The sequence below is a fragment of the Muntiacus reevesi genome, chromosome 1, assembly GCF_963930625.1.
Source record: "Muntiacus reevesi chromosome 1, mMunRee1.1, whole genome shotgun sequence".
Taxonomy (NCBI): domain Eukaryota; kingdom Metazoa; phylum Chordata; class Mammalia; order Artiodactyla; family Cervidae; genus Muntiacus; species Muntiacus reevesi.
This window is the reverse complement of record NC_089249.1, coordinates 277,442,900-277,465,332: the sequence shown is the minus strand read 5'-3', so window position 1 is coordinate 277,465,332 and position 22,433 is coordinate 277,442,900. Positions and strand designations below refer to the sequence as shown.

Below are 22,433 nucleotides of genomic sequence, written 5' to 3'. Positions count from 1 at the left end.
GGGACCATAACCATTCTGCATTTTGGTCTCACATATAAATCAACAAAACAATATTAGAATGAAAACAACATTTCATTATAAAAGCAGCTCGTAAACTTTTAGCATCAAAAACTCTTTTGCAATACTGTGTAATAACTATAAATGAAGCATAACCTTTAAAAATTGTGAATCACTGTATTATATACTTGGGTGGACTCTGGGAGTTGGTGATAGACAGGGAGGCCTGGCGTGCTGCAGTTCATGGGGTCACAGAGTCGGACATAACTGAGCGACTGAACTGAACTGCACTGAACTTACATAATTGTTGGTTAATCACTAAATCATGTCCAACTCTTCTGCAATCCCATTGACTGTAGTCCACCAGATTCCTCTGTCCATGGGATTTCCCAGGGAAGGATACTGGAGTGGTTTATCATTTCCTTCTCCAAAGAATCTTCTCACACAGGGATTAAACCTCCGTATCCTGCACTGGCAGGTGGATTCTTTACCACTGAGTCACAGGGGAAGACCTAACTCACATAATATGTCAACTATACCTCAATTTATAAAAATTTAAAGTAAAAAATAAAGCCTAAAAAAAACCTCTTTGGCAAATCTACTAAAATCTATGAATCTTCTCAGAAAAAAAATGCACATGTACACTAAATTCTGCAAGGAACTGTATGTGATTGACAGAGCATCCAAACTTTTCCACAAAAACTGATGCCCATGAACATCAGTTTAAGAACTATCATAACAGTGATATAACCACAAAATATTCCTTAGTAAAGCTGTTTACATGTACTCGGTTCCTTGGTTATGTTAAAACTAAAAATTACCAAGATGAAACTACTGGATTAGAAGCAAGCTAGATAGATGCCCATCAGCAGGCATCAGGGATAAGGAAGCTGTGGTACATATACACCATGGAATATTACTCAGCCATTAAAAAGAATTCATTTGAATCAGTTCTAATAAGATGACTGAAACTGGAGCCCATTATACAGAGTGAAGTAAGCCAGAAAGATAAAGACCAATACAGTATACTAACGCACATATATGGAATTTAGAAAGATGGTAACGATAACCCTATATGCAAACAAAACAGAAAAAGAGAAACAGATGTACAAAACAGACTTTTAGACTCTATGGGAGAAGGCGAGGGTGGGAAATTCTGAGAGAACAGCATTGAAACAAGTATACTATCAAGGGTGAAACAGATCACCAGCCCAGGTTGGATGCATGAGACAAGCGCTCGGGGCTGGTGCACTGGGAAGACCCAGAGGGATGGGATGGGGAGGGAGGCGGGAGGGGGGATCGGGATGGGGAACACATGGAAATCCATGGCTGATTCATGTCAATGTATGGCAAAAACCACTACAATATTGTAAAGTAATTAGCCTCCAACTAATAAAAATAAATGGGGAAAAAAAAAGAAACTACTGGATTAAACATTCTTAAGAGTTGAATGATAAGCTAGCTAGAATTGCAAAGCATAATGCCAAAAATCCTATTCCTAAAGGTCTAATTCCAGTTTAATTGGTGATACCCTATGAAACGTTAAAATTAGTTTACCTAGCCAGGTTTGCCTTTATCCACCTTTAAAATTGTAACTACATTGTTATGAAATTTTAAAGTTTGTGATTAAAGAATAAAAGCAAAATCATTCACTTTATATATCAGTGCTTTTTATTCCTATTTCCCTTGCACTGTTTTATGTATAAAAGATATGTGCTGAAAAAGAACAAAATAAAGTTTCCAATTGTAAAACTTGGAGGTAAGTTGATCTCAGTTTTCTTTTGTATCAAAAGGCAAACATCTTTGGTTTCTTTTTACTTTTTTACTTCTCCAATCCATCTAAAACTAGTCTAATATTTACTAACAGAAAGGGCATGTGTTTTAGAGTCAGATATACCTATTTAAATCTTTCATTAAATGACAAACAGATTATGCTAGTTTCTCTAAGTCCGTTTCTTCAGCTATAAAAAAAGGGAGTATCATAAAACCCTGTACCTTTGTGAAAAGTAAGTAAATGTTTGGTATAGACTAAGCACTCAAACGTTCGTTTCCACAGGCACTCTATAAACTACGCTCCCTACTAACATAACATGAAAACCTAACAGAATGGATATTGCCCATTATTTGTGGATGTAAATCTATTCAACAAATAGCTTTTAACCTATTATAGAGAAGGTACAGTATTAGATGTGGCAATACTAAGTAAACATGAACCTTTTTCTTAAGGAGCTTAAGGTCTAGAAGGAAGACAGCCAAGTAAATTAACATTTTCTGTTTTAGTGTGGTAAGTGCACCAACAAAGCTGGACAATAGAAATATGCTATAAGGTCTCTAGTCATCTAAGGAGGCAACAGAGAGAGCTGTTTATCAGTACATATAAAAGTATGTTCACTTATATATACATGTATGTATGCAAGTATGTATATACGTACACACTTTATGGCATTACTTTAAAATTGTACTTTTTTCTAATTTAGCTACTCTAATGAAAGCAATAAAAATCCTGTTCTACAGCCAGAATTTAAAATTAATCCTCAAAATTAATTAGTGTCCATCATGAAAAGTCTAGAGTGCATAAAAATGAAATTTTAGAGATAAATAATACCATGACCCAGTGGCACAACTACTGACTGTAGTTCTTAGTTATGGAATTACTGGGTTGTATTTACTACTAGTCCCTTTACAATATATTTTCCCAAATTTTTAAGCTACTTTATACATGTATTATGTGTGAGTATAAATGTGCTTGTGGAGAAAAATGTGTATCCTGTACATTTCTTCCAAGAGTATTAATTAATGATTTATCTGTCTCCTTCTCTTCGCTTAAATTCTGTTTCAGTCTTTAACACTGCTTCAAGTATAAAAATGTATGTCCCCCATCTGATTATGAGTTTAGGTCTGAAAGTCTCATTCACTCATTTGGAGAGAGACAACAGACAAATCAAAAAATAAATGTATGTTAGGAAGACCTCAATAATATAGTGATATCTGAATAGAAATATGAATTAAATGAGGAAACCAGTCATGGAGTTATATGATAAGAGCATTCCAGATAAGAAACAAACTATAAAGGTCCTAAAACTGATAAATATGTGGCATATTTCCCATGACCAAGGAAAAGTAAGGAGACCATTGCAGCTGGAGCAGAGCAAGAAAACAAAGAAAAAATGGCAGGAAATAAAGTTGGAAAAGTAAATAGGATGCATACAGAGGACTGAGAAACCACAGTGAGAGTTTTCAATTTTATTAAATGTGACTGGATTTAAGAGAATGGAAGAAGTAGAGGCAAGTTATCCTGACGATTCTTTAGGAGGGCTTTGCTATAAAGGTAGGCAAAGGCCTTCTTTTTTGTTTCTCTTTTGATATATGAATGATACTTACAAATACCAGAAATAGGCTGAACAGGCTAGTGATTAAAAGTGTGGATTCTAGAACCAAAAAGACTTGATGGTGAATCTTAATTCCAGTAGCTGTGTGACCTTGAGCAAGTTAATTAACCTCTCATATCTTTTAAGTCATTTTACAGATTAAGTTATATTTTAAAAAGTCTTATATCCCATTGCTCAGGCAATATTCCATACCAATTTAATCAAAACATTTGGGAGAAGGGCCCAGGTACTTTTATGGCTCCTCAGATTCTAATGTGCAGCTGAGTTTGAGAACCAGTGTACAACCCAAAAAAAGAAGGGGGAGTGTAGAACAATGGAAGCACATAGTAAGCAAAACATGTGTTTGCTCCTTATGAGAGCAAGCTATTATTATAGGAAATCTGATGATCTGATAAAAAACAGAAGTGATGAAGCAGAGTCTTGTCTTCTTGATGCTTGGCACGTCAAATATCAAGTAGCTAACAAATATTCCTCCACAAACCTTTCCTTAACAATTTCCAAGATTTTTTCTCTGAATCATTCACTTTTGACCTTTGGTCATCTGCAACCTTGGCAATTGTTTTGGTTACGTATATCCCTTCAAAACATGATAAGCTTCAAGAGAATGAACATTTATTCAACACTGCTACCTGGCAAGTAATTTGTTAACCCAGAGCCTCCCAACACATAGCCTCACCATGAATCAATACTTTAAGCATATGCCAAAAAAATTTTCTCAGCATTTTTGGAACCCAGAACCCCCTGGCCAGTTACCTCCAACACTGCTCTCTACAGTTTCTCCTGGAAACACTGCACAAACACTATCATTTTCTATGCATGCTCTAACAAGAAAGAAAGTTGGGAAGCAGTTATGACTTTGTGATTTTGCAATTATTCTCAGCAATCCTAGGATTAGAGATATATTCCTCATTTAATAAATGCTTGCAGTACATAAATGTCCATCATTATAAATGAGAACATGAAGCATAGAAAGTTCAAGAAATTCAACTGTAATCACACAATCAATAAGAGCTGTAAAAACAAATCAAATCCAGGTCCAAAGACCATCATAAACACTTAAAGGCAAAATCAGGACTCCACAGTCTTTATCACAGCATTACCCATACTTAATAAATACTTATAAAACTAAAAGTATGAAATAAATCTATTTTTTTGTTCCCCCTACCCAAGTGGAATGTACACTGAAGCACAAAATGAAATCTCATGGGCACGACAGGAGATTCAAGACATTCTAAATGAATTGCTATTTCACCTGAATCCCTGATAAACCAAATATAGCATATGCCTTTCCGCATTATAGAGCATTTCAATCAACCTACATCCTGTCATAAATTCCAAAACATGCAACTGTTTGACTTTAAAGACATTAAAGACAAATATCAGAGTTGAGCCTTTCCCATTTTTAAGATTCTTTCTATAGTAATAGTCCCATAAAGGACTGGCTACATTAGAATTAACTGGGAATATCTGTAAAAGCTGAAGTTACTAGACCTACCACAAATCTTCTGCAGCAGCATTTCTTAACCAGATAATCTATATTTGAGCAAATCAATGTACAGCCAGATTTCGTAATCTGTTTATTTGTGCAAAACACAAATACCTCTTAAGGCTGATTTCTAAATCTGAAATTAGTACATGCTACTGAAGTATCCACACTCAGAGCATTGGTTCTCAAACTCTATATCGCGTTGCAATCACTTGGAAGGCTTGTTAAACCACTAAACTAAGAGCCTGAAAGTCACACCTCTGCCAACCCTCAAATACACATCAGTACCCTCTCCCATCCTTTATGCTCCACAGCATTCTGGATCTATCTTAATGTCTCCACTAGAGTTATGGTTTTCCTCCCCAACTTTCTATTGTGAAAATTTTCCAATATTCAGAGAAATTGAAAGAACAGCTTACTATAAACTCCTATATACCCACCACTGAACTCAACAACGGCTCTACCATCTAAGCTGTAGACATGAATACATGTCACCTCTAAATACTTTTGTATGCATCTCCTAAAAACAAGGGCATGCTCTTACATAACCACAATATCATTTCCACATGAGAAAATTAATGGTTCTATAATACTACTCAAATGTAGTTGAATGGATGCTTTTAGAGAATAAAGATGTCATCTATAAATTCCCAGTACTTTTACATAGCATTTATTCGGGTGAGGAGTAAGTATTCCACCAATTGCTAAATTTAATACCCTCACAACTACCCTGCAAGTCGGGATTTTAAAACTTGCAAAAGCAAGCTTTGATTATACAACCTGCACCTTCTGCCCAACCATTTAATCACTTGCTTTAAACAAGGCCATGTAAATTATCCTGGCTTCTGAATTATTTATTCTGCCTCAGAATAGTAAAGCTCCATGAAGACAGCTTGTGTAGGTCGTTAGACACAAGCAGAAATCTCAAATATTTTTCTTAGCAATACTTTCAGCTACTGAAAACCTTAGTAAAGAAAACTGGAAGCCATGACGCATACTGGCAGGACAAAGGTAATGTTAATAGTTTAAAATATTCAGATTGGTGAAGTCTGAAAAGCCGGCTTTTCAATACAGGTTCGAACGTTTACTAACAGCAAAAATTTACTAGAGCAAGTGAAGTGAGGCTTAGAGATGAGCCTCAGTTCCTACCTCTGTCAAATGAGAATAACAGTCTAATTCACCTCCTGGAATCGTTCAGAGAAGTACAGAAGACAAGACGTAAAGCACTTGGGACACACAAGAACTCAGTGAACGGCAGCTATTTCTTAATTTGCTTGAAACCAAACCTTTATTTTTCACGCGGAATTTTCAGCAGAGAAGCAAAACCCTGTCCCACTGCAGAGCTAAAGTCAGCAAGGAGAGCTTCCTATTTCCAGAGCTAAGCGTGCCCGCACGCGGACGCCGAGGCTGGCGTTCTGCACAGGGCTGCAAAGGTCGCAGGCGCCAGGAAGCCGCGGAGAACCTGGTCCGGGGACCCCGCCGGTCCCCAGCCTCACCCCTTCTCCCTCGGCAGCGCGCGGGGACGCCACCCTCTCCCAACCGGTTCGGCGCGACAGGGCCCCGCAGCCTCCTCCGCGGAGGACGCGGCTGTGGGTGTCCTCAAGCGGGGCGGAGGGAGCTGGCGAGGGGCAGACGGGCGAAGGCTGAGGAGGGAAAAGAAAAGCAGCCGCTCTCTACCTCCCCTCCCCAAACTCGAGACTGCCGACTCTGGGGGAACGAAACCGCCAGCGCCTCGCTAGTGCCTTTCGAGCTGAGGTGAGACCTCCGTTACTTCAAAGCCCAGACAAGAAAGAGGGAAGGAGTGGAGGAGGAGGAAGTCGCGGAGGAGAAATGTAGACGCCGAAGGATCCCTTCCAGGCTGTGACGGCCACTCCGCCACACCCGGGCCGCCTTTCTCTCTGGCCACACGCGCCGCGGAGGAGCGGCAGCCAGCTTTCAAACAGCTGCCCTGCCAACCGCTGGGGACTAGGCTCCGCATCTCGATTCTCCTCAGTTCTCGCGGGCCCCCCATCTTCATTCTCCTCAGTTCCCCCCATCTCCATTCTCCTCAGTTCTCGGGGGGGCCCCCCCCAGCCCCCCGCACCTGCCACGACTGCGGTCGTCACGCGAACTGCAGATGTCCGAGTTCATTCAGGGACTCCATTTCCCCCCCTTAATCCCGGGGGAGCGGGGGTTGGGGGGCGGGCAGGATGGAGGCGCCTGTCGAAGAAGACTCCAGCTGCTAGCGGGAACGTGGGTCTTCTCTCCTCAGCAGCTGCTGAAGGGCCCACAAAGAGGTACCAAAGGTACTACCGCACCTCCCGAAGCCCGGTCACGCCTCTTCCCCTCCCGCTCCCGGTCTCACACAGAAACCTCCCCGGGCGGAACGACTTCCGGCAAGAGCCAGCCGATCCCCGCCTAACCTTTTCTGACCGCGGCTCCGAGACACCCCCCCACCCCCGGCAGAAACACGCCCCATGTGAACAACCACGCGAATAGTTCCGCTTCCGGCAGCACCACATAAGTCGCGAGAGGAAGCTTAAATCTTGACGGTAACCTTTTGGACCACTTCGGTGAGTGGTCGTTTTAGTGTGCTCTCACAGCTGCTGATCGTTTTAAAATGAGGCGTGACCTGACTAATTTCAAAGCCAGGAGAGACAGCCAATTTAAAGAAGGGTTTAATTGGCTTTGTGGAGATTGCGCAGGCGCCCTTTGGGCGGGAGGGCCCTGTTTGGGGCGTTACATTGCCGGCGCCCGCCGAGCGGCGAGGGGCGAGTTCCGTTGTCGGGCTGCGGGAGGTGACTACCCAAGATAAAATTATTGAAGGAATTAAGTAATAAGTATTTTCACTTAACAGGAGTATTCACTGGTTTCATTTAATGTTTTACCAGGGACAAAGAGTAAAAAAAATAACCAGATTGGACCCTGAGTTTTACTTAACAGGTCATTTTCTTGCTTACGCTAAATTTAGCTGGACCTTGCCCCTAAGAGTTAGTTAACGGGTAACCAGAACGCCCTGGAAATGCTCAAAGTGGCATCTGAAACTGGGAGCAAACTCGGAAGTTTGAGTGTCGCATTTGTCCGACAGGAAAGGATTTTCTTCCCCTCCCGCCCCCCTTACTTTATCCTGGTTGTCCTTTCATCGGGTATTTTCCATTTTTGACCCAGATCAAAACTCTGTGCGGTGAGAGCAATGCGAGCTTACAGGAGAATCTTGTCCTTTTGTTTTGAAAGAAAATTACACCTCTGTGAGTTTTCTTTTAAATTAGTATGTCTGAACCAAAATGGAAAAATAGTTTTTTTAAAAATTCATTTCTCACACGTGGCTTCATTTGCATATGGAGATGAAGGCGTTTTTAAGTGAAAGTTGCACGTTGAAGCAAAGCAGATTATAGGGAAGAGTCTTGTGTAATTGGATTTCCCAGTCGTTTTCGTAACATAAAATTGTGCTCTTCCAATTTTTCAGAGATTAAAATAGAGTAATGGAGGAGTAAAGTTAATCATCCCAAGTAAAATGCTTATTGAAATACTACAGATTTTAAATTTTAAAGTTGAAACTTGTGCATATTATAACCTTTTAGAAGCTTCAGTTAGGTGGTCCTGTTGGGTTTTGCCCTAGGTGAAACACAGTGAAATCCTAATTTTATTTAAAGTGGTACTTAACTACCTTTATTAAACACAAGATAAAATTATTAAAGGAATTAGTAATAAGTATTTACACTTAAAAGAAGTATTCACTGGTTTCATTCAATGTTTTACCAGGGACGAAGTGTAAAAAATAATCAGATTTGACCCTGAGAGTCATCAATTAGGAGTTGTAATCAGACAACTTTATTGCCTTTTTTTACTCCTAGGTATTTCAGCACACAAGCAATTATTTGTCAAAGAATTCTTGAAAATATGAACATATCCAAAAAAAAAGGTGTAGTGTAATCTTCATCTTTATAACTCAAGCCACTTAATTCTCCCTTGTAAATCATTTCTTTCCTTAATAATATTTGCAGACAGACATTTTATTTATGTTTGTTCTGAGTATTACAGCTTAAAGCCATTTTCTCAAAGTAACTGCTGGGGTGGTTTCTAGGGTCCAAGTAGTGAATGTACTTTAGAGAAGGGAAAAATTATTAGTTCTTTTAAATTTCACCAATAAGTAAATAGCAAACATTTGCAGGAAACTTTTAACCTTCCACTTGGGCTTCTTTGGTGACTCGGACAGTAAAGAATCTACCTGCAATGCAGGAGACCCAGGTGAAGAAGGGAATAGCTCCCACTCCAGTATTTTGCCTGGAGAATCCCGTGAACAGAGGACCCTGGCGGACTACAGTCCATGGCATTGCAAAGAGTTGGACAGGACTGAGTGACTAACACTTTCACTTAGAAGGCCATACTTTTTGTGAACTGATTTTTCTTTCTTATGCATTTCTGTTTCTTCTTGTCATCTGTCTTTACTGACAGAACAGTATTATGGATGATAATACTTGAACATTTTAACAATAATTATACATTGCTTTATCATGTGCAAAGAGCATTTCAAATCCTTTATCTCATTGGTCTTTATAATTGTGAAAAAGAAAGGATAAGTAATATTTCTGTTTTGTCAAACATGGATACTGAGATTTGGGTAACTGTTGCAGGCTAGAAATTTTGACTCCTAAAAGCCTTACCTTATTCAGTTCAGTTCAGTCATTCAGTCGTGTCCGACTCTTTGTGACCCCATGAACCGCAACATGCCAGGCCTCCCTGTCCATCACCAACTCCTGGAGTCCACCCAAACCCATGTCCATCAAGTCGGTGATGCCATCCAACCATCTCATCCTCTGTCATCCCCTTCTCCTCCTGCCCTCAATCTTTCCCAGCATCAGGGTCTTTTCAAATGAATCAGCCCCTCTCATCAGGTGACCAAAGTATTGGAGTTTCAGCTTCAACATCAGTCCTACCAATGAATATTCAGGGTTGATCTCCTTTAGGATGGACTGGTTGGATCTCCTTGCAGTCCAAGGGACTCTCAAGAGTCTTCTCCAACACCATAGTTCAAAAGCATCAATTCTTCGGCACTCAGCTTTCTTCACAGTCCAACTCTCACATCCATACATGACCACTGGAAAAACCATAGCCTTGACTAGATGGACCTTTGTTGGCAAAGTAATGTCTGTCCTTTTTAATATGCTGTCTAGGTTGGTCATAACTTTCCTTCCAAGGAAGAAGCGTCTTTTAATTTCATGACTGCAATCACCATCTGCAGTGATTTTGGAGCCCAGAAAAATAAAGTCAGCCACTGTTTCCACTGTTTCCCCATCTATTTGCCATGAAGTGATAGGACCAGATGCCATGTTTTCTGAATGTTGAGCTTGAAGCCAACTTTTTCACTCTCCTCCTTCACTTTGATCAAGAAGCTTTTTAGTTCCTCTTCACTTTCTGCCATAAGGGTGGTGTCATCTGCATATCTGAGGTGATTGATGTTTCTCCCGGCAATCATGATTCCAGCTTGTGCTTCCTCCAGCCCAGCGTTTCTCCTGCTGTACTCCATAGGTCCTTTCTGAAGTGAAGTAACTGTCACCTTTTGAAAGGTGTGCTCTTTTTAAATTCAGTGCTACCTCATCTGTCAGAAAATGCAAGTAATTCTTGTTCATTCACAAATAGTTGAATAGCCACTGTGTCCCTATAAAAGTCACCTTGTAGCTTTTCTAACAGAAGACTGAACCAAGTATCAATGTTATGAAAGCTGAGGATGAGAAATAATTAAATTAGTGGGGGAGAGGGGTTGCTGTTGGAAAAACATGAAATTTGAAACAACAGAGACCAAGGTTTAAATGTCAATGGATGGACTCACTTTTTTGCCTTGAGGAGAGCAGATAATCTCTCTGAAGCTCCTCTCTCTGAAGCTCTGTTTTTTAATCTCTGAAATATATGCAAAATTACTACCTACCCCTTGGGATGTTGTGAGGATCATCACAGTATAGTACCGTATAAATGTTTGCAGCTATTTTTAAAATTTGCTTTTGTAGTTATTTTTTAAAAATTAATTTTAAAAAATTGTTTCCCATCTATAATTTTGGCTTTTCTAGATATCATAAAAAGAGTAGCATGTAGTATGTTTGTAGCCTTTTGTGTCTGGGTTTCGCTTAGTACAGTAATTTTGAGATTCGTCCCTATTAAATATATTTGTAGTTGCTTTTTGCTGAGGGGTATTCCACTATGTGGATCTACCACAATTTGTTTATCCATTCACTTGTTGGTGAACACTTAGACTGTTTTTAGGTTTTGGCTGTTATGAATAAACATTCTAGAAACATTCACATACAGATTTTTGTGTGACATGTACTTTCATTTCTCTTAAGTTAAAGCTGTTTTCCAACATGTTTACACCATTTTTTATTCTTACCAGCAGTGCTTTGCATACTTGGTAGTACTTAGTATTGGCAGATTTTTTTTTTCCATTTTGATTGATTTGTAGTGGTATCTTATTGCGATTGGGAGCTTCTCAGGTGGCTCAGTGATAAAGAATACATCTGCCAGTGCAGGAGATGTGGGTTCAATCTCTGGTCTGGGAAGACCCCCTGTAGAAGGAAATGGCAACCCACTCCAGTATTCTTGCCTGGAAAAACCCCATGGACTGAGGCGCCTGGCAGACTGCAGTCCATGGGGTCACAAAGAGTCAGACACGAATTAACACCTGAACAGCAGCAAAAACTTGTGGTATTAATTTGCGTTTCTCATTGCATGATGGTGTTGAACGTCTTTACATGTTATTTGCTAACCGTATCTTATTTGATGAGGTATCTGTTCACATCTTTTGCCCACTTTAAAAATCTGATTGTTTGCTTTCTAATTATAGGGCTTTGAGAGTTCTTTATAGATTCTGGACCCAAGTTTTTTTATTATATATGTGTACTGCAAATATTTTCTCCCAGCTGTGATTACTGTTTCCTTAACAGTATTTTAAAGAGAACGTAAGTTTAATTTTTTCTTTTATGGGGAGTTCTTTATGTTTGCTATCTGGAAGTCATTGTCTAACTTAGGCTTACAAAAATTTTCTTTTTTACTGTCTTATAGAAATTCTCTAACTTTAGGTTTTACATTTAGATCTGTAAACCATCGTAAATAATTTTAATTTCTTTGTATGGTGCCAGGTGTTTGTTGAGATTTATCTTTTTTAATGTGGATGTTTAGTTAGTTGCTTCAGCATTATTTGTTGTAAACATTATTCTTTCTCTGTTGAATTACCTTGGCATCTATGTAAAAAAATCAATAAATACCATTTCTGTGTAGCTGTATTTCTGGATATTTTTCTGTTCCATAGATTGATGGCTATCGTTTTGCCAGTACCACATGGTCTTGATTACAATAGCATTAAAGTAAGTCTTGAAACAAAGTCATATACAAATTTTCAACTATATTCTTGTTTTCCAAACTTGTTTTAGCTATTGTGAGTCATCTGGTTTTCCATATTGATTTTTTTTTTATTGTTATTTTTGTCCGTGCCACAAGGCATACAGGATCTTAGTTCCATGACCAGGAATTTAACATACCCCCAGCACCACTGGACTACTATGTCAATTTTAGAATCAGCTTGTCAGTTTCTACTAAAGAGCTTGTTGGGTTTCTGTTTGCATTGCATTGATTCTGTAAATCAATTTGGGGAGAACTGACATCTTAGTGAGTTTATACAACTTTTTTCATTGTTAGGGTGGGGAGTGATTTTTTTTCCACCAGGCAGAAGCCTGTAGAGGAATTTTTTAATGTATTTCAGAAAGGAATAATTTACTTCCATTGTTGATATTATAATTTACCAGCCAATTTCAATCTAAATTAACCCCTTGAGGTCTTTTTTTCTTATCTGGGAAATGAGATATTGTATGGGCTTCCTTTCAGTGCTGTATTAAAGTGTTTTTAGTTGAGATCTAATTTTTCATTGTGTGATGTGGTATATTTAATTTTTCAAAAATCTTTTCATCTTTCCCTACGTGAAGATTAAATATATTTTATTATCCTTTGCTATAATTGTGTGAAAGAATAGAAATAATGAATAGAATAATGAAACCGAATAGAGATAATGAAATAAACTAACTCTCCTGTTAATAATAATTGGTCTTTCTAAATTAGAGACTCTTATTTCCTGAACTTTTTGGAAATTAGAAGTACACATCATCAAGAATGATGTGTTAAAGAACTGTAAAAATTAATTTTACAAGGAGAAAATGAAATGCAAAGCCTTTTTCTTCTGTGAAATTACCTCCTACCCTATTTTGTTTATTTAGGAAGTGCTTAGGAAAGAGATACAAGGAAATGACCTGATAGGTGCTTTTTGCTATACACTTAAAGAACTTAGTATTAACTTGTTTTCTGCCAGGTTTCTTTAATTTCAGTTAAAGAAATGCTGAAAATTTTTAGTCTGTACCTCTAAGCAACTTATAATATCAGTGTTATCAGTCTACAACCTTTTCTTAATCTCTGAAAATTTAGTAAATCTAATTTGTGTTTACTTATTAAATGCCTGACTCAGAGTTGTCAGACTCTGTGCCAAGGCTTTCCAGGACATCACAGTGAATTCACAGGGTACCATGAAGTGTTTTAAAGCTTCAGAGAAAACACAGCTACATTCAACATTTGTCAGATGCCTTGTGGACTACTAGTTCACAGTTCAACATTAGGTCACACTACTTTCCTTTCTTTTACATCTTTGCAAAACTGGGTTTTGGATGTTGGCTGTGGTAATAATGCAAATACTGCATGAAAATCAGTATGGAGGAAGAAAGGAAGCTGACAGTGTTTAATCTGATTCTCAGGGGTGAGAAGTGAAACATTGACCAGAGATGCATGCATCCCATTAGTAAGAAACTAGAGTTACCTCAACGCTATATGTTATTTGTGTCCCTCCAAAATTCATATGTTGAAGTTCTAAGCCCTAATGAGATAGCATTAGTAGGTGGTGCCTTTGGTAGGTGATTAAATCCTGAGGGTAGACCTCTCAGGAATGGAATAAGTGTCAATGGAACAAGTGTCTTTATAGAAGAGAACTCGGAGAGCTCCTGAACCCCTTCTACCAAGTGAGGATGTAGCAAAGATGCCATTTAGGAAGCAGGAAGCAAGCTCTCACCAGACAGGGAATCTACCACTTGTTCTTGAACTTCCCAGCCTCTAAAACTAGGAGAAACAAATGTTTGTTATTATTAAGTCATCTAGTCTATGATACATTGTTACAGCAACCCAAATGGACTAAGACACCATGGAGAAGGGAAAGAGAGAAAGGGTATTATGGGAACTCAGGTTTTTAACTGTAAGGGCAAAATATAGACATCTCTCTGCTTTTTGTGGACATTCATGTTTCCTCATGGCCAGTTTTTTCCTACCGGTTACAATTACCCACATCCTCCTATGTTTTAGTTTGGTGAATCACATGGATTGATTTGCTTATGCTGAAGAATCCTTGCTTCCCTAGTATAAACCTGTGTCTTAAGACCTGTGCTTCCTCTGAGGTGTGCGAGTTTGGTCTTTCACTTCTGCAGGCTTTTTAGAGGCCCGATGAGACTTCTTCCCCTTTCCTTTAATGTCCGTCAGGAAATTTTGCAACCTTTACTGGTCTCTGAAATGGAAGCAACAGAGAATTTTACATTTTTAAAAAAATAAACATCTTTCTGCAGGTACTGTGCTCCCAGTGGCTAAACTGGGATTTTTTTTAAAGTTTTCTCTTAGATGATTTAGAATATTGGTGGTCCCACAAGCCAATAAAGGAAAACAAGAATTTGGGGTCATTTGTAGTATATTATAAATTTTACAGAATATAGATCATAATGATTTAAACTAAGAAAAAGCAGGTTCTTCTCTCTCTTAGACTTGGAAGAGCTTGTGTCAGTGTATCTTAGAGATAAAAGTAAGACAGGAAAATGATTTTTGCTGGTTTGTTGGTTGTTTTAAGAGTGAAGGAGAATTAATACAAAACTGGAATGACAGGCAAATAGATAGTAGACTGAGAGTCTATACTCCCTACTTGAAACCACACACAGCTTCCTAAATTGAAAATTGATGAAGGATGGAAGTTTGCTAACAGAATCCTTTGGCAGAGGAAAGGCTATAGACAGGATGGGTGACATGAAAGTAAAAGCATCAAGGGGTTTACTGTCCCAGATTGAGGTTGCAGAGAGGTAGTGCTTCACCACAGTCAGTTTGAAAAGCACAGATTTAGAGCAACAGGGAACTGGAAAACAACAGGTGTCTACAGGGCTAGGACCGAGTGTACACAGGGTAAACCCTCTTGATGCGTTTACTGTTTCCGGTTTCATCCATGAAAGCTTTTATACACATCTTTTTGATGGTCATACACTCATTTCACTAAGATGTAAAGTTAAAAATAGAATTGTAAGTCCTCAGGGCAGACATATGCTTAGCTTTAGAAGAAGCTGTCAGTTTTCCAAAGTGACTGTAGCCTTTTACACTTACACAAACAATGCCTAAGAGTGTCCTCCCAATACCTGCTGTCTGTGTTTGTAAATTTAGCCTTTTTGGTAGTGTATAGTTGTAAATCATTTTGGCTTTAGTTTGCATTGCCCTGAGAATAATGATGTTTGAGGACATTTTCACTTGCTTATTATCCCTTTGGGCAGTCACTGTTTTTGAAATCTCATGTAAGGTATTTCACTATTTTTTAATATTTTTATCCTTTTCTTTTTGATTTTGTCATAATTCATTGTATTTGCTGGGTGTGAGTCCTTTGTTAGATATATGTATTAAAGATATCTTCTCCCAGTCAGTGAGTTATCTTTTCCCTTTCTTAATGACCTTTTGATGAACAGATTTTGATTTTAATCTAACTTGTTACAATTTTTTTCTTTTATGAATAGGACTTTTTGTTCCTGTCTCAGAAACCTTTGTTTTTTTCCAAGGTTTTGAAGATCTTTTCCTATGTTTTTGTCCAGAAACTTTATACTTTACGTTTTATATTTAGGTTTATGATTTATCTGGAATTTTGTAGAAGATGTTGGTAGATGGTTGATATTAATTTTTTTCTGATACAAATATCCAATTGCTTCAGCATCATTTATTGAAAAGACCATCTCTTCTCCCATTGTATTAATGCACTTGTTGTAAAGTATTGACTATATACATGTGGATTTAATTCTGGACTCCATATTCTATTTCCATGGCCTGTTTGTCTAACCTTATGCCGAGACTTCACTGTTGTATTTACTGTAGTTTTATAGATGGTTTTAAAGTCTGACCCATTTATTTTTGAGATGTTTTAGAAATTGTAATAAGGTACATTTGTTTGATTTTCATTTGCAACCATTTATTACAAAATGAAGAAAATATATTTAATTAAGAATTTAATTTAGAATAAACTGTTTTATAGACATAATTAACCTGTCTTTTGGTTATGATAGGAGAGAATTAGCCTTGCAGAATGTTTGCTTTTAAAATAGCCTACACTTTATGCTAATCTAAGGTTAAGCGACGTTAGAAACATATGATATTCCAGAGTTGTAAAAAGATCAGAAAGATGGTTATTAAATGTGCAAAGTGCTGTTTCATTGGCAAAGAGACTTAATAGGCTATTTAAGACCTAGTTCATAGGCCTGGTCTATTCTGCTTTGTTCTGACCTTCTCTCTGCAGGAATATTTTCTTTTAGCCTTATCCTTAGATCTTCTAGCGGTCAGTAAACGTCCATATTGATTTTGAAAATTCAAAATGTTAAGTCTTTGCATCAATTAACATTTCTAGTGGGAAACAGAAGATATACTCTGCTGGGATTTTAGAGAAAATTTAATAAAGCTCCTGTTTACACACCTAATGGGAAGGGTCAAAGAAAGCAGCATGGCTCCTGGAGACTAGCGACAGCAGAAAATAGCTACCGCCGCTAGGGCTGAAGTGTCAGGAGGAGGAAATGGTGCAGTGAGAGCTAGAGACACACAGGTGGGCTTCCTGGTGAGGAGCTGTGGTTGTAGAGGGTTGCAGCTTACACGAGGAAGGACCTGGGAAATAAATGTCCTGGTGTCTTCTGCTGTCCGATTTGGCTGCTCACCCCTCCTGCTGGCCAAGGCCAACCAAAAGACTGTAAATGCAGTCTGTAAGGGCCAGTCTGTTAGGGTAGAGCAGCAGGGAGAGAAAGGTCAAAAATACATCTGGATCAGTTGGGTGGTGACAGACAGAATAACCAGCACAGAACAGTTTGTTTCAACTGAAAATATGAAAGAAAAGATGTTTTTCTTTTAATGTACTGGTTTTTCATAATGCTTTGGGTCTAAAATAGAGAAGTTTTGTTTTGGCCAATACAGCCAGACTTTTCTTTATAACACAGAGAAAGTACACACAGAACAAAAATCTTTTCTGTTCAAGAAAAATTAGCTTACATGTTGTTCAGAATAGTATATGAAATCTAGCATAGCTAAAATCTTCTTTGTCACTTATCATTTGAACATTTTAAAAATGGAACTTTTTCATAAATGAATTAGATTTTTTGTGACCATGAGTATATTTAGGAGTAACATAAAACTACAGTTTCCTCTTATCACCTATCATTTATTTAAATGTTACATAACAGAACCATCCTATATAAGTAACATTTCAAGTGATGTGTAATAAGAGACTTTAAGCAAACTTTTTGAAGTGTGCTTGTTTATTTCCTTTTTTCCTAGTATGTGAAAATTTTTCAGTATTTCTTTTCACTTGGAAAGAGATAAGATAATGTGTCATGTTGTATCTCAAAAATAGCATTTGAATATTCTAGTTAATATACATCATACTGTTCCTTTTCTGTACTGCAATTATTTCTTGTCACTGATAATATTCCAGGAAAGTTCAATTCACGGATAAGCACAAATATGACACAAGCCTGAACTGAAATAGCAACTGAATTAGCTTATCACTTAAATTGTATCTTTAAATACCTTTTACCTAGGTTCATGATGGTTCGTAGTGGAAAAAATGGTGACCTTCATCTTAAACAGATTGCATATTATAAACGAACTGGTGAATATCATCCAACTACACTGCCTAGTGAGAGAAGTGGCATAAGAAGAGCAGCAAAAAAATTTGTCTTCAAAGGTAAAATACCCCCAATTTTTAGTATAGAGTTTTATATAGGTGCTTCTCCATGTGGAGTTCTTTGTGGAGTCCTGAGAATTTCTGTAGCAATTGGTTGTTGCTTAAATTGATAATGCCATTCAGTCAAAAGCAAAGTAAAAATCACATTGAAGCTAACTGAAGGTTAGTAAGCATGAAAAGGGCATTTTAAATCATAGACAGAAAATGATAGCATGGAAAAAACCAGAACACTTGTCTAAATTAACACCGCTCTTGTCCCTTGGTGAGTCCTACTTTAGTGGTGCACTTGCAAGCATTCACGTCACGCTCAATGAAGAACTGACTTGATACCTGATAGGAAAATGTTTACTCTATTGTTTCTGTGGTTCCTCCCTCTCACTGCTGTTAAATGATTTTAGGATCATATTTATCTTTGAACTCCTAATCTCCGTGAGTGAATTAAATGTTTGAAAGGCAGTGGAATATTTATCTTGAAAGATTATGATCATTCTCCCCTCTTTGTCCTCCTCCTCCAAAAGGGAAGAGAAGTTTGAGATGGATAAGCAAAAAGTCCAGTCACCAGATGGCTAAATGAGTGTTGGTGGTATTAATGGGAATTTTGCCTATAGGTACAGAATCAGGCTTTCCTCAAAGCAGGCCAAGAAAATTCTAAGATTATAAATAAATACCTATTTATTTCTCCCTGTGTACATCCCTTCCAGTAACTCCCTTAAATTTAAGAACGCAAGTTGCTTTAGTCACGTCCCACTCCTAGCGACCCCGTAGATTGTAGCCCTCCAGGCTTCTGTGTCCATGGGCCTCTCCAGGCAAGAAGACTGGAGTGGGTTGCCGTTTCCATCTTCAGGCAGTCTTCCCCACCCCGGGACTGGACCTGCGTCTCTTCTGTCTCTCTCACACCCATTACATCTTACACTGAAGGGCGTTCGTCCGTTCGTTCATCTGATGATCCAGGCACCAGTTGTTTACCGAGCTCCCACTGCGTGCAGTCACATTTTAGGCCTTGGGACACGCTGGTGAATGAAGTAGATTAGCCTCCTGGCCTCAAGTTGCTTACTTTCTAATCCAAGTAAGGAATGTTCCACTCAGCATATTCTTAGCTAAGCACACGAATAATGGTGTCTTTTGGAGTTTGAATATTCGTCCACGCTGGAGAAGTGGCAGTTCTCTTCATGCCCTGATTACATTGCCCAGTCACAGACTCTTTTAGGTGTATCCAAAGGAAAGCAGAACTGTCCTGAAGATTCAAGTTCTGCTACTTTCTTGGCTTTACCAACCATATTTCCTACTCCAATGCAGAAAAACCTAAGAGAGGTAGTGGCTTACAAAAATACAGCTCTGATGAAACACTCTTTTGGAAAACTCTATTCCAGAAGTTACTTATCTGTGTATAATTTATTTGCTGATTCATGCCATTTTTAGGAGGTGCCTGCTGCGAGTGTTTTTCTAGTTTGATTACTCCCACAGGAAGGTGATTTTATACCCCCACATTACCATGTGCTTTGGTGAGCAGGCTAGCTCTACTTGATTTCATAGCTACAAAACTATAGCAGCTCATTCTACATATCCAGTAAGTATAGCAGCTGAAGATGTTTCAGATTGTATGGTAGCCTCATCACAAATATTCTATCTTAGAGGGAGAAAGATTTAACCAAAACAAAAAACCTCATGGTTTGAAGATAAGGCTGTGATTATCTTAAAAATATATAGATGTCTAAAAATTGCAATGATATCATTTTGGTGTTTTTTATTCCAGAAAAGAAGCTGTTTTATGTCGGAAAAGACAGAAAACAGGATCGCTTGGTAGTTGTCTCAGAAGAAGAAAAAAAGAAAGTCCTAAGGGAATGCCATGAAAGCAACGCCGGCGCCCACCACGGCATCTCCAGAACCCTCACTCTGGTGGAGTGCCGCTACTACTGGACTTCCGTGACCAGTGATGTCAGACAGTGGGTATGGCTTCTGTCTTCAGAATATTTGGAAATGTCTTTATGGTATACATTCAAAATTCATTGTTGCTGCAGATTAACTCTAGATATCACTTCTCATTAAGTACTTTTTGTATGGTCACTCCTCATTAAGTACTTTTTGTAGTTTTTTGTACAGAACATTTAAAGAGAGTTTTATTTCCCGTCAAAAGTCTTCTTTAAAATCACTGAAATATAATTTGAACTAGAACAAGGCATTATTTAAATATTTGAATTTTCTATATTTAGATTATCTTAGGCACAGATTTTCATCATTGAACTATTTTGTGTGGCAGAATTTAAATGGGGCTGAAGTTTCTTTGACTAAAAATAAGTTACTACATTTTTAATAACATTCATACAGTCTTTTCTTGACAAGAGAATGTTCGTGATAAATCAAGCCCAGTATGCTTCTCATCTTTTGTGCCTGTTAACTGTCTTGACATAGAAAATGTCAAGTATGACAGAAACCCCCAACCAACAAATCAAGTTGTGAAGATAATGAAGTTATTCTGAGTTTTGTAACTTTATAACCCATTAGGACCTTCAGCTTCTTCTGATAGAAAATTCAGGGATTCTTGCTGTTAGGTCAGCTGATCCCTACTAGTGTGGTCGTGTGCTCTCTGTAGCAAATGGTAGAAATTCCTTGGTTTATGTGTGAGGATTCTTTAATAATTGTGATAGTGCATTAAAAGACTGTCATTTCAGGCATAAAAAATTAACATATTTAATTTAACCAAGTATCGTTTGTGAGTCTGTGAAGGTATCCCAAAGACCTCAGTGTTTGTATTCACCTTTAGAACCTGCCACACACGCCTTTTCTGACATTCAGTGAAATCTTTGTCAAATCTTTATCATTGAGAAATAATTTTTGGATGTAAGGTTATTTGTGATGAGAACTAGTTTAAGTTAGAAATAAAAATTTTAATCAAAAATAACTATATTTCAGTAAAATCATTTTAAAAATTCTGTTCAGGCTTTGATTTGAAAGTAGTTTTCAAACTAGAATTCCAGAAATATGTTGAACAATGGCATCTTCCATAAGTTGGACTCCATGACAGAATGAACTGTATTTTTGTTCATACTCTTTTCCTAGGACCTAGAGAAATTTCTGGCACCTAAAAATATTGTTTGAATAAAGTTATATTTTAGTAACTATTATTGCAGTAGATGAATGAATGAACTTATTAGAGTGGTATCTTTAAAAGAAAAATCTTTTTTGCTTATAGAAATTATATACTCACATACTGATGTAAAATTATAGCAAATGTGTTTTGAGATCTATTCATTTAATAAATATTTATTGATTATAAACCAGAATTATGTTCCATGTGAAATAAGACCCATTAAGGTGGTCATTGAATAGTAGTAGCAAGTAATATTTGATTATTCTGAATAAGTTTCATTTTATTCTGAGTACAGTCCAAAAGTTTCTCCCTCAAGATATAAAGTCCCTGTATCAACCATTACAAAGTTCAGATTTATAATACTGCTTTTTTTATATTGGATATATTAACACTTGTATATCTTTTCTTTATTGTATGCCCGTTTTATAGGTATATGCTTGTCCGCATTGCCAAGTGGCAAAAAATACAGTTATTCTAGCACCTAAACATCATCTTCTCAAAGTGGAGAATCCATGGAGTATAGTTACTGTTGATCTGATGGGCCCATTTCATACAAGCAACAGAAGTCATGTATATGCTATAATCATGACAGATTTGTTCACAAAATGGGTTGTGATTTTGCCTCTTTGTGATGTTTCAGCATCAGAAATTTCTAAAGCTATTATCAACATATTTTTCTTATATGGGCCTCCTCAGAAAATAATAATGGACCAAAGAGATGAATTCATTCATCAGGTAAGACAAATAAGCTACTTAGATCTAGGAGCATATTTTACTCACTTTTCAGTACGCAACAAAGTTTATTATGTGATACTTAATAAGTTTAGATAAATTCCTACAGATATAAAGGTTTAATATTGTATAGTACAAAAGTAGTTGAACTGGAAATTTTTTTTTTGAACTGGAAATTAAGAGACCAGTATTTTAGTATCATTACTTACTATGCCACTAAAAAATTGTAAAGTTATCTTTAGTTTTCTTCAAACTAAAATGAGGAGATTGGACCAAATAGTCTTTTTTTGCTACTAGCTTAAAATTTTTGTGATTGACATGTAGAAGGAGAATTGACTAAATGGAGAAGTATTATACATCATGTTCATGAATGAGAATATTCAATATTAAAATATCAATTTTTCCCAAGTCAAAATTAATTTATATAATTAATGGATTTCTAATCAGCATTAAAAAGGAGGAAGCATTTTCCCTTGCCCTGGCCTTTATCCAAATTAAAGTTAACCTTAAAAAATAAGCAGGCAGTAATATATACAAAAATTCTAACAAAGGAATATAACTACTATACTTCAGGCATATTATTAAATTTTTACAATTGACAGAATACTGGTATAAGCAACCAGACTGTCTAAGTTCACAGCACCTTTGATATCTCAATCCAGAAGAAATACCTAAAGTTATAAATAGTTAGGGCTTGGGCCAGGGGGTTCCTAAAGTGATCTC

General features: G+C 37.4%; 2 protein-coding genes across 14 annotated transcripts in view; one reads left to right on the top strand and one right to left on the bottom strand.

Annotated features, from left to right (window-relative positions):
* Positions 1-7,204, bottom strand: part of PPIP5K2 (diphosphoinositol pentakisphosphate kinase 2) — a 76,046-nt gene extending 68,842 nt beyond the window's left edge. For all 10 annotated transcript variants that reach the window (XM_065920887.1, XM_065921127.1, XM_065921044.1 and 7 more), the window contains exon 1: positions 6,956-7,204. The gene's annotated coding sequence lies outside the window, so the exon portion shown is untranslated. The remainder of the gene's footprint in view (positions 1-6,955) is intronic.
* A 91-nt stretch (positions 7,205-7,295) lies between these two features.
* The window catches only part of GIN1 (gypsy retrotransposon integrase 1), a 30,581-nt gene continuing 15,443 nt past the window's right edge, over positions 7,296-22,433 (top strand). For 3 of the 4 annotated variants that reach the window (XM_065920835.1, XM_065920788.1, XM_065920642.1), the window contains exons 1-4: positions 7,296-7,424; positions 17,745-17,890; positions 19,644-19,837; positions 21,408-21,713. In XM_065920835.1, coding sequence (XP_065776907.1) covers positions 17,749-17,890; positions 19,644-19,837; positions 21,408-21,713 — 642 coding nt within the window. In that variant the 5' untranslated portion in view covers positions 7,296-7,424; positions 17,745-17,748. Of the gene's footprint in view, positions 7,425-11,686; positions 11,802-17,744; positions 17,891-19,643; positions 19,838-21,407; positions 21,714-22,433 lie in introns of all 4 variants that reach the window. The other variant, XM_065920714.1, reaches the window with a different exon arrangement.